At 44.5% G+C, this 12,312-nt stretch overlaps 1 protein-coding gene across 1 annotated transcript in view; it reads left to right on the top strand.

Annotated features, from left to right (window-relative positions):
• Window positions 1-12,312, top strand: part of BDH1 (3-hydroxybutyrate dehydrogenase 1) — a 13,611-nt gene extending 1,299 nt beyond the window's left edge. Inside the window, exons 2-7 of the mRNA XM_074547185.1 lie at window positions 12-143; window positions 3,189-3,261; window positions 4,738-4,848; window positions 7,076-7,217; window positions 8,697-8,849; window positions 10,476-12,312. Coding sequence (XP_074403286.1) covers window positions 61-143; window positions 3,189-3,261; window positions 4,738-4,848; window positions 7,076-7,217; window positions 8,697-8,849; window positions 10,476-10,945 — 1,032 coding nt within the window. The 5' untranslated portion in view covers window positions 12-60 and the 3' untranslated portion in view covers window positions 10,946-12,312. The remainder of the gene's footprint in view (window positions 1-11; window positions 144-3,188; window positions 3,262-4,737; window positions 4,849-7,075; window positions 7,218-8,696; window positions 8,850-10,475) is intronic.

The raw sequence follows: 12,312 nt of genomic DNA, 5'->3' as shown, positions 1-12,312 counted from the left end.
TTGTGTTGCAGAGCTAAGGAAGAATAGTTTTGCTTTTGGTAAAGTGTGCTAGTTGAAAACATGTTGGCCACCAAGCTGTCCCGCCCTCTCTTGAACTTCTCTGTGAAAGCCCTGAATTTCAAGGACCCAGGGAATGGCTTCAGGTAAGTAACTTGGTGGAAAAGAAAAAAGAGTGACATCTTGAGTAAAGCACATGTCAAAGACTCACTTGACTTCAGTGGGACAGTTTATTTGCAGAGTCACAAGGTGGTTGAGGTTGGAAGGGACTTCTGAAGGTCATGTGGTCCAGCCACCCTGCTGAAGCAGGGCCTCTCTGAGCTGCTTGCCCAGAGCTGTGTCCAGGTGGCTTTTGGGTATCTCCACAGATGAGTACTCCAGAACCTGCCTGGACAACCTGTGCCAGGGCTCAGTCACTGAGCTGAGCACAGCAGAGGTGGACTCTGTATGTAAGGAGGGGTTGGAAACATGTTGGTTTGTTTTTTTTTTACATTGCAGTTAAAAAGAACATTAATTCAGTATCCATCAAGAGGTTTTTTTGGAATATCAGCAAGTAGGCCTTGCTTCAGTGCAAGAAACAGTCATATATTTCTGTGACTTCCTGTGATTAAAGAGGTGGCAAATCCCACGAAATGAGAAAGTTGACAGGGAGGGTTTTACTGAGAAATGGAGGTGGCCTGAGTAATTAAGCTGGTTATTTTCTGCAAATGAACAGAAAATTGCCTATCTAATTCTAATTTCTAGCTCTGAAAAAAACCCAACATTTATATTGCTGTATGATTGGAACCTATTAGTGCAAATTCAGAGCAAGTTGAGTGCTTTCCCTGGCTTTGTTTTTAGAGCAGGGCTCCCAAACAGCAGTGTGGTACTTCTAATTGTACATTAGCCATTTAGAAGGGGCTCATGGCCTGTTAAACAAGAGCTGCCACCTCCAGTGTTGCTCTACTGCTGCTGATAGAGGTGTCCAGCAGCATCACGGTCAAGGGTGGCTCTGCTAACTGGGTGGTGGAGATAGCTAGGCTGTTAAGAGATTTCCTGTGCAAACAGACATGGGTCTTTTATCTCCTGTTTGCTCCACATATACCACAGTTCACCTGCAGGAATCTGCTGTGGCCTTAAAAATACAAATTAATGTTTTATTAACTTGAGGAAAGAATTTTCAGCATATTCTTGTTTTTTTTTCTTCCGTCTTCTGTTTTGCTTACTGTGTATTTGTGCTTTGTGTGTCTTGTACTCAGGGTAAACCTGTGTTGCATTTGCAAATCCCCACAAGTTGCTAAACCTGCAATGGAAATCCAGCTGTTCATTGAAAGGCAGTGCTGCCACTATACCAGGGTCTTAATGCACTGAAGCAGCATTTTTGTACTTGACTCTTCAAGCTGATGGCTCCTTTTTTTTGGTGGAACTGAGCAAAAGGCAGTTCATGATTACAAGCACAAATTCAATTTGAGGACCATCTGTGCATTATGAAAGTCTCTGTTGTGGTCTCTAGAATTCAGTGGTGCAGAATGACAAAAATGGCTTATGGTACATTAGTGTACCATGTGGGGGCTCACATCACTTCCTGGCTGTTCCTGCTGATGACTTTCCTGCTCAGCAGCAGCCAGCATCTCTTCTTCTTTTGCCATTGCCTTCAAGTCCAGATAGGCAGAATGTCTGGTAGGTATTCTCTACAGATTATTGTCAATTGAGTGCAGCAAATCAGTGCTCTGCAGTGAAATAACAGGGTCCAATGTGGCGCTGAAGAATAAAACCCAAGTTCATTCATTTCATAACAGAAATGTTATGAACATTTCTGGGCACTTTTAGACACAGCAAAAATCTTACTGTTGAGGTAAAAGTTTCAATCCAGGATTGCAGGTCAGTGATGTTAACACACTGCCTGGGGAGTGACCTTTGCAGCAATTAAGTTTGCTATAGCTATTTCAAGAGCTGATTTGGCTTGTGACACTCTTAAGTTAGAAAAACAGCTTAACTGTTTCAGGAGGGTGTGAGTGAACACCATTGCCTGAATGTGTCATCTCCCTTCCCATCTGGTTCAAAGCTTCTGCCTTCACAGATCCCTTGATTTCCTGAGATGTGGCTCAGCAGCCAGAGCCTCTGCAAGCTGCTGTGCAGTGTAGCACTGGTCACCCTGCAAGAGCCTGTGATGTCTGAGGTGGAGATAATTGTGAATGATTATGCAAATTTACTTAGAAACTGAAAAGCAGCCTGGAAGATAAGCTCTGGGAAGGAGAGATGCTGTTGGAGGAGCCAGAGGGTAGATGAGACACAGCAAGTCCAAGGGAAGACCAAAAGCTCCTGGAGGGCAATGTCAGTGCCCAAAACAAACATGAAAAAGCTGATAAAGTCCAGTGAGGTGACTGACAAGGACAGAGCTTGGGGTCACTCTGATTTGTTGTTCAGGCCCAGTTTTGATGAATGATGGCAAGACTTTAGACAGAGTGATGCTACTGGGTGACATAGCTTTTCTAAATGGAATCTCATTCCCTGGAAGGCATTGTTGCTTTGCTCTGGTTTGTGTTTGTGAATATGTTTTGTCTTCTGGGAGTCACACATACTATGAGGAGGAGCTTCAGATCTGCATGGCAGGTATTGCTCAAAGACAGTGTTTCTTAGCTTAAAAAGGGGATGTAAAATCTAAGTGTATTTAATGGGTAGGCACTGCAGGGGAAGAAGTGTCATCCAGAGTGAAATAAGGATGGAGCTGTGTGTAAAAGGAGTGAGACAAATCCAAACAAATTCAGCCTCAGGCTGGGTGTCAGAGACAAAGCCACAGCAGAATACCTTCATCAGACAAATGAATAACTTCCCATACCTCAGCTTTGTGCACATCTTAAGTGAGGGTGTTGTTGCTTTTGAAAATGCAAACACTGCACTGCCTGTTTTGTGGGTGAAAGCAGCTCTGTGCCTCCAGACCAGGAGCTATTTTAGAATACTTTGTAATACCCAGACAGCTTCTGCAGCTGGAAATAGCATCAAGGTCTTTGGAGAAACAAATGTGTCATACTGTAGGAAACACACAGGCTCACAGTAAGGAGAAGTACAGACTAGATTCTGTCTTTCCAAATGACAATCTACATCATGCATGTAGGCAGCACTGCATTCCTTTTCATGTGTGTGTTGCTGCAGCAGGCTATGGATAAGATATTCCACATCTGACTGTTCTGTTGGTTTGGGTTTTTTAACAGGCCCATGCAGAGATTTTCCCTCCCTCTGTTGTCCCAATGTGGCAGCCGCTCTTATGCAAATGAAGTCGATCAGGTGAGTGTGACTGTGGCTTCCAGGAACTGGTTCTGCTGAGCAGGGGGTTTAAAACCCTGAAGCCTGGTGACCAAACTCATCTTTCCAGTTTGCCAGAGAGACTGCAAGCTGGACCTCTTGAGCATGCTCCACATTCTTTCCTAGCACCGAGCTTCCATTGACGTAGCACGGTATGTGCTGCTAAGCATGGAAATAAACAATCATACAAGTGGGTTTTTTCTATTTTTGGAACTCACTCAGCAGATTTAATGTTCCACCTTACAGTGGAGGGAATCTGCATGACAAATTCTTAATAAAGCACTCTTTCTGGAGAGTAGTTGTTGAAAGACATGTAAATAAATCAGTGTGTCCTCACCACTTCATCAAGAGAGTGGCCCTTTTTAGCAGCCCTCTCCTTGAAGATACTGACTTGCCAGGAGCAGTGCCAGGCAAAAGGGATGATGTTTTGTCATCTTGTCTGTCTTGTGTTACAGAACTCAGCACTGAAGCAGTGCTAGAGCATGCACAACTTGCTCTATAACTCTGGAACAGAGTTTCAGAGGAACTCAGATGTGATCCTTGCATCACTGCTGGGCTTCCAGTGTGAGAAGCCTTTGCTGCTTCTACCCAGCTTCCACCCTGATCAGTCCTTGGGTATGCTGGGGAAAGCCAAATTTATAGCTTGTTAAAAGAGATGAGTCGGAGTGAATTGCAGGCAATTATTATGTAATCACACCCACAGCAGCACCTTGGATGTGCAATTGTTGCTGTTGGGCTGTCTGATGCACCATTTTAGCTTGTTATTTAACTGCTTGTTATTTAACTGCTGCCTGTCTTTGGGTTAGAACAAGGAATTTGGAGAGGGAAGGAGGTATACTTCCATTTAAATTGTAAGTTGGAAAAATAAGAAGACCGAAAAAGCCCAACCAGACAAAAAGAGTGATGACTTACTGATCCTAATTTCATATATTAACCCCACTTGAATCTTAGCTCTTAGAACCCAGCTCTAGAAGGCTTAGATGCTGGAGAGAGAAAGGTAAGTGAGCAGTCAGAAAGATTAAACTATTTCTTTTCTTCAGTCAAACTGTCTTCTCTATGGCCTATGGGCTATATGCACACAAGAGTGCACTCCTGCCTGCTTTGAACGTATAGGAGCAGTTCCTGATAAAGGGAGAATGTCTTGGGAACTGTCTGGTGTATTTTCAGATTTCAGGATGGATGTGAACTGCCAGAGCATGGTGGTTTGCTTGGTCTGTTTGCCTTGGAAGCCTGCTTGCCAGAGGTGCTGAACTCCTCCATCTTGGGAGGGCAGTGATCCTGCCTCACTGGAGTGAACTCAGTATGAAAATGTCATTCCTGTGTTCAGGAGGCAGAGAGTGTAGAGAACATCCCTGGAACACACTGCTCCTGGCCAAGGATGTGACCTACTCTGTGTGCTGCAAATCACTGATATCAAATACTCAATTGCAGTGCATTTTGTTCTGGTTTGTTTTGCAGATTGGCAGCAGAGCTGTGCTTATAACAGGCTGTGACTCAGGATTTGGATTTGACTTGGCCAAGCACCTGCATGACAAAGGTTTCATTATTTATGCTGGCTGCCTGCAAAAGGTAGGGAAACAAAAACTGTTCTTCACCTGTACCATGTGCAGTGACACATAGCAGCTCCAGTCTTCCCTCTCCACTCTGCACAGCTTTCTGCCAGGGAGAGGGAGGGTGGTTGGTACAGGGAAAGACACAGGTGTTTGAATTTCACAGAGCAGAACCAGGACTGAATGGTTTCTAGGGAGGTTCTTATTTATGTCACAACACTGTGGCCTGTTCTATGTCTGAAGAGCTGGAATCCCAAATCTAATTTTATAGGCTTAACCATAAGCAAAGTTTGGTGTCAGGCTGTGGTCTGGACCTTTGGCCCTGCTCTCACTCTGTATATATTTATGCAGGGCTTATTTTGATTAATTTTGAAATACACCAACCACCAGTGATTTTGTAGCATGTGTTCTGAGCAAATTTTTCTATGTTCATGAGCACAGCCATGCCATGATGTGTATTGGGGGTCTCCTGAAATGGTTGGGTGTGTGATGGAGTCCCAGTAGTGCAAATGACAAAAGAATCAGGCTACAAACAGCTCAGTGACACAGCCTTGATATGCTCTGAAGGAGATCCTGGTGTGGCAAAGCATTGATGGTCATGGAGAGCAGGAGAGACTTTCAGTCTCTCTCTCCTTATGAAGCACTGCACTTTTTTTAGCTGCACGGCCATTTCCTAACAGAAACAAACTTACCCCTCAGGATATCCTGGGGTGGGTCAGCTAGTTTGATCTAATCTTTTAGCTTACTCATCACTATAAACATATCTTGAATAGTGGTACTGTTTAAAGAAAATTTGCCAGGTGTTCTTTAATGTTTTTCGACTTTCTACTATTATTTTTTTGCATTATTACTAAGTTTTTGCTTAAATTAGTAGTTTGTTTCTGGTGCATTTTTCAAAATAGGTGTCAATATAGCTCTGTCTTGTGTCCCAGAGCTGAATCAAAGATTTATTTGTTAACCTGGGCTCCCTCTACAGGCGTCACAGCAGAACAGGACACTTGGTACAAACTGCTGCCTTTTGAAAAGGCTCCAGACAGAGGGTAGCTAAGTACTTTTTTGATAGATGTTTCTACTCAGCTTTTGTAACTGAAGATCAACATTAGAGAATATAAAAACACTGCAAACTTAAAAAACACTGTTTAGAGTAATAGCCTGCCTCTATGTTGACTGAAGTCAAAAACTTCAGAATTGCAAAGTTACTTATGTGTTTCATTTCTTCTGTCTGAGCTGCTAAAAAGCCACAATTTCCAGTGGACATACATAACAGTTACTGAAACCTCCCTTCTCTTTTGTTGTCTTCAGTACTTTTTCTACTGAATGCATGTTCATGGAAAATCTTGGCCTCTGACATGCAGCAGTATGCCAGAAGTCTTTTAGACTTTGATCAATATTTACTTCCTCACAGAAAAATCAGCAGAAAGCTTTGCAGTATCATTCTGTAATTAAATATTGCTTCTTTAGCTGAACTCACACACCATATTCCAAACTCTGTGTGGCCGTGCCAAGAATGGTAACAGCAGTTGTCATCAAAAAACACTGGAAAGCTCTTTAGTTAGCTGAGTGGCCTCCCATGTGTCTTCAGGGCATTATGCTTTTTGGTACAACAAAAACAACCCCAGCTGATTTTTCACTGTGCTACAGGCTTCTCTAGCAAAACCATAAGCAGAATTCTGATCAGAGTATGATTATTGCTGGTGCTGACTTTAGCAGCAGAAAAAGCTTGATGTTTTTAGATGCTAGATAAAAATGGAGGTAGAAATAGGAACATAATCTTTGGCTTGGATATATTGGACCTAGCCCTGACATAGAGGAAATGACTCTGAAATTTCAGTGTCACTTCCATGGGTTTGTTTTCACAGCATACCTGCACATCAGGAGCAGACTGTGTCCTCAGGGCATGCACAGTTCTTAGGAATGCCATGTCCTTACTGCAGAATAAAAGTGCAGGAGCTTGTACTGAGCAGGGGATGCTTGCTGGGTGCCTTGCTGCACCTCTGGCTGCTTTCTTGGAAGTTAAAGCAGTTTGTACCAGCTAACTTGGTACAGGACTCATGGTCAGATGGAGATGCTTGAGGAATGGTGTTCTGCAGTCCTGTCTGCTTCCCTTCATCCTAGTGCTGCAGGACTGTCCTGAATATTCTGTGACTGCCCTGTGCACTCTTTTGCTTGGTTTGATAGTTGGTAGGCATTTGATATTCTGCACAGCTCTTTAGCCAGATTGAAACCAGCTCTTTCTTCCCCTCTAGGACAAGGGAGAGGGTGGCTCCAAGGAGCTGGATGCCATGAAGAGTGATCGGATGAGAACTGTGCAGCTCAATGTCTGTGACAGCAAAGAAATGGACCGGGCAGTGGAGCATGTGCAGGGCAGCCTCGAGGACCCAGAGAAAGGTGGGTGTGGGCAATGGGCTCGGGGGCTGCAGAGGGACAGGAGCTTCCTTGGCTGGGTTCTGAGAGCATTGTCAGGGTGTATTTCAAAAGCTGAGCATGTGATTGAAAGACACAAATCTTTGAGGAGAAGCAGGGCAGAGCAAATGGCCTGTTTGAATATTGTACCACGTCAGAAAGGAGCTTCCTACTTCACACAGCATCTACAAAGAAAACTGCTTTGTTCTCCACTAGCTCCTGTAGGGACACTGGCAGAAACCAGAGTGGTGTTCAAGGCTCTGGGATTAGTACTTTGTTCCTGTGAACTGAAGTTCATTGTGACTCCCTTTCTGTTGTAAAACCTGCCCCGTGCCCAAAGATTGGGAATTACAAATGGAAATGGGTCCCCCACTCTTTCAAAAGGCAAAGGAAATTGAGAGGTTTTCCAAAGAATTTCCCATGAAACCAGCTGGGTATCATTAATGCTATTGTAGATACTACCATTTAGAGTTCAGGGGGTAGCTGTACTGATTTTCTTAGCCTGCCTACTTCATTCTCCTGAGGTGAGCAGCAAATTTTGCACCAGTAAAAATTGCCTTTGCTCATACATTTCTGAAACCTTTCCACCCTTTAAAGTACATTTTCCTCCTAAAGGATATCCACATTCAACAGAGGGTTGTTTTAAGCAAAGCAACCAGTAATGTTTTGGTTTGGGATTTCTTTTGATTTTCTTTATATTTAATTTTTACATATGGATCTTCTATATAAATTAAGTTTTCTAGCTCTGCACTCTCAAGCACAGGCCAGGATGAAGTTGCCTTTCCTGGGCTTCTTCTGATAACACAGATCTGAACACAGTCAGTCAACAGATAAAAGTGAGTGTTTCTAAACGATGGACAGAAGCCTTTCTCAGACCTTTCTCAGCATGTTTCCTATACAATTAGAGTATTATATGAGTTAATTTTATTTTAAATTCCTTTCAAATCTTTCATTTTATTGCCAAATGAGTAGGTAGCTTCAGTTGTTGCCTTTTTGGTTGCAGCAGAATAAAAGGGAGAGGCCATGGTATGCATGCTTACCCATGCCTACACCCTCCTTCCCAGCATTGCAGACACTCTAGTTCTTATGGTGACAGAAGGGTTTTTACTTTGAAAGAATTAGTCTTTTGTTTATTACACGGTCATTTCAATTCTTATTATTTGCATTATATATTTTGCTTCTTTTAAAAATTTGTGGTGGATAAAAAAAGAATGGCAAGGAGAACAGCTAAGACAAGGCTGAAGCTCTCTGCTGGCTCAGAACTTCCTGGGAAGCCTCATTGACAGCACTTTTTGGCTGCAGTGTGGGTGGAACAGGCAGATCTCCACAGTGGTTCTATTTTCCCAGGAGACTGAAGTTTGCTCTGGACTCTCTTCTTGACCATCACAAGTCATAATGAAAAGCTCTGTTGTGTGGTTCAATAACCTATTAGCACAAGTAATGGTGCTTGATTTTGTCTTGTAGGGCTCTGGGGGCTGGTCAACAATGCTGGGATCTCCACATTTGGGGAAGTTGAATTCACCAGCATGGACACCTACATGGAGGTGGCTGAAGTGAACCTGTGGGGCACTGTGCGAACCACCAAGGCTTTCCTCCCGCTCATCCGGAGGTCTAAGGGTGAGTGGCAGAGTTCCTGACTGGCTCTCCCTGTTGCAGGCCCCACATCCTGCCACATCTTGCTGTGTTAGAGGCCAGAAGGTCTGTGGCACTTCTCTCTACCTTCCTGCCCTCAGAGATACAGTGTGGTCCCCAGGAGACACACGGATTGCCGCACCTCTCCAAGTTGCACAGCAAGGCAGCAGGCCTGAAAACCTGTTCTTTCTCTTTCCCCTATGTGCTTCCTTCTCCTGCAACATCCCACACAAGATCTAATCCACTAGATCTTCTTTTACCTGTTCAGAAACTGCAGCTCACAATCAATTACAGTGCCAGGAGCATTTCTCCCTGTTATATAAAAATCAGCTGTGGCAGGGTGGGCAGCAGCAGTGCAAAACGCTTCTTGCAGGGAAGTTGTTACTTTGCACTGTTACTCTAGGAGCCTGTGATGTAGGAAAAGAGGGGGTTGTACAGCAATGACATGCAGACCTGGAGCTTGCATGGGTCTCAGCGTAAAGGGGCAAAAGCTTTCCTGTGCTAGGGCCTACTGCCTGATTAATGAGAGTATTTTTCACTCTTGAGGCATCCACAGACATTTACAATATTGCCCTGTGCAGACATGGGCTGGATGTGGCCTGGGCAGCCTTTCTTCCACCATGGAAGGTTATCCACTTCTGAGGCCAAAATTTCTTTTTCTAACACAACTTAGTAAGGAGCCCGGGTAGAAAGTGCAGAGAACTCCAATCTCTATACTACAGCATCCACAGCCTCTTACCAGCATTTTCCCTGGCCAAAGTGGATGGCTTCTGGCAGGGAGAAAGGCCTCTGTTCCTGGAGCCATAACCCAGTTGTCACATGGAAGAGTGCAGTGGACTTAAGCTGCTCTGCCCATTGGTGGTACAGGAACAATCTATTCCATTTTGAGAAGCAGACACTCTGAGCCACCACTGCCCTTTGATTTGCAAACAAACGAGCTCAGCTTTGGTGCCAGAGCCTTTCCTTGTTCCTGCTTTTACTTGTCAGGGCTCAGTCCTAATTGCTGCTGTGTGACAGTGTTCACAGGGATCTCAGGTGGAGGGAAGAGACAAGGATTTGACTCCATGTTTCAGAAGGCTGATTTATTATTTTATGATATATATTACATTAAAACTATACTAAAAGAACAGAAGAAAGGATTTCATCAGAAGGCTAGCTAAGAATAGAATAGAAAAGAATGATAACAAAGGCTCTGTCTTGGACTCTCTGTCCGAGCCAGCTGGGCTGTGATTGGTCACTAATTAGAAACATCCAACATGGGCCAATCATAGATCCACCTGTTGCATTCCACAGCAGCAGATAATCAGTGTTTACACTTTGTTCCTGAGGCCTCTCAGCTTCTCAGGATGAAAAGTCCTAAGGAAAGGATTTTTCATAAAAGATGTCTGCCACAGTGCTGAGCAATCCTGTTTCCCCCTGAGCAGGCTCTGTCAGGAGCACAAACCTGAAGGCCATTGCCTAGGGCAGCACTGCTGAGGTGGAGCCATGAGCAGGTCTGCCTGGCAGTGGGCAGTGAGCAGGTGGGTGGGTGCATGTTCAGGAATGGGTTGGGTGGTGTGTGCCAGGTACCTGCTCCAGGCCAGGTACCACAGCTCAGTGTGCTCTGCCCAGGTCGCGTGGTGAACATCAGCAGCATGATGGGGCGGATGGGCAGCCCCGCCCGCTCTCCCTACTGCATCACCAAGTTCGGCGTGGAGGCCTTCTCCGACTGCCTGCGCTACGAGATGCAGCCGCAGGGCGTCATGGTGAGCATCGTGGAGCCCGGCAACTTCATCGCAGGCACCAACCTGTACAGCCCCGAGCGCATCAAGGCCATTGCCGACAAGATGTGGGACGAGCTGCCTGAGATCGTGCGCAAGGACTACGGCCGCAAGTACTTCGACGAGCAGGTCAGCAAGATGGAGTCGTACTGCAACAGCGGCTCCAGGGACACGTCGCCCGTCATCGAGAGCGTGGCGCACGCGCTCACCTCCACGACCCCCTACACCCGCTACCACCCCATGGATTACTACTGGTGGCTGCGCATGCAGATCATGACCCACATGCCCGCCGCCATCTCAGACCGGCTCTACGTCTACTGAGGCCTCACGCTCATAAGCTATCCAGGTGGGAAATCTGTTTGAAAGAGAGCTTTGTACACACTTCCCATTAGTCCTTTTTAAATTTTTCTAACCTCATTTCAGAGTACTGTATTTTAGCTCTAAAGGGTTCATTTAAATATCTGACATAACCTAAAAGGCAGTAATTTGCAAGGGATGTTTCATAGGCAGGAATATGTTAGTTTGTGCAGGGACGATGATTTTTTTTTTTTTTTGCTATTTATTTCATGTAATCCTTTCTTTTTTCACCTCAAATATGAAGCTGTAATCATTATTTAAACTGCAATTGCTCTGAAGCTTTTTCAGAATAATTTCTGCTGATGGCCAAACACAATCTTCACAGTTCCTGCCTAGGATGCAGCCTCCACACCATAAAACAGAATCCCTCCATGCTCTAATGGCAAACCACTGCTTCCTCATGACAAAGAATGTCCAACTGACTTTTCCAGGCCTGGTCACAGTAGCCCAAGGCAGAGCAGAGACTTCTTTAACTTGGGGATCAGAACTCAAAATGCTTGAGGTGCTGAAACTGAGCAACTGACCCCATCCCTTTCTTTCTTAGAATTACACTGATGAAACCCTAGAGAAAAGGAACAAGTCTGCTTTTCTTGCATGCTGTTTTGCAAAGGAGTTCAACAACCCAGGGACTCAACCTTGCAGACTTTCACCAGAGGAGTTCCTTACTCATATGAGCATTCCCATAACTGTGAGCAGCTTTACGCACAGGACTGCAGGTGTCAGGATTGGCCTGCAGTGACATTTCCCTTCTCTTCACAGTATCTGAACATGAACTCCAGAGTTAGCTTGGAGAGGAGCTTCCCTTGAGCTCAGTTGTGGAGCAGATGGAGCAGAGAGGGTTACAGTCACAGCAGTGAATGCCCTTCTCTTCAGGGACCTCAGTTACAGCCAAGTATTTGTACAGCAGCTTGCACAGAAGGGCCTTAACCCTGACCAGGCCTCCAGTACTGCAGCACAGGTGATGATAACAATCATAACTTCCACTGAAGGAGTCACTGAGCTGAAATACTTGCCACATGACATAGATCTATCACAACATCCATAACAATAATGTTAACTTTAGGAGCAGTCTCATTTCCATGATGGTTGTTTACATATCTGAGAAATATTTGTTTTGTACTTTTAGAAAAGAAAAGGAAAAAAAAAAAGAGCCTTTCATGAGGAATTCAGAAAGAGGAAATTTTTTTAAGCTTGAAAGGCAAAAATAAAAAGTAATTAATGACAATTGTTAGTGAAGTTGAAAAGAAAAGATTTCATGTGCTCTAGTAACATACTGTGACATGATCAAACTCCTTTGGCTTAATAAATGTATACATGAATGGTAACAAAAA

This window comes from Zonotrichia albicollis, chromosome 9 (assembly GCF_047830755.1).
Source record: "Zonotrichia albicollis isolate bZonAlb1 chromosome 9, bZonAlb1.hap1, whole genome shotgun sequence".
NCBI classification, from domain to species: Eukaryota; Metazoa; Chordata; class Aves; order Passeriformes; family Passerellidae; genus Zonotrichia; species Zonotrichia albicollis.
Note: the sequence above shows the minus strand (reverse complement) of the source record. Positions and strands in the feature narration are given on the sequence as shown.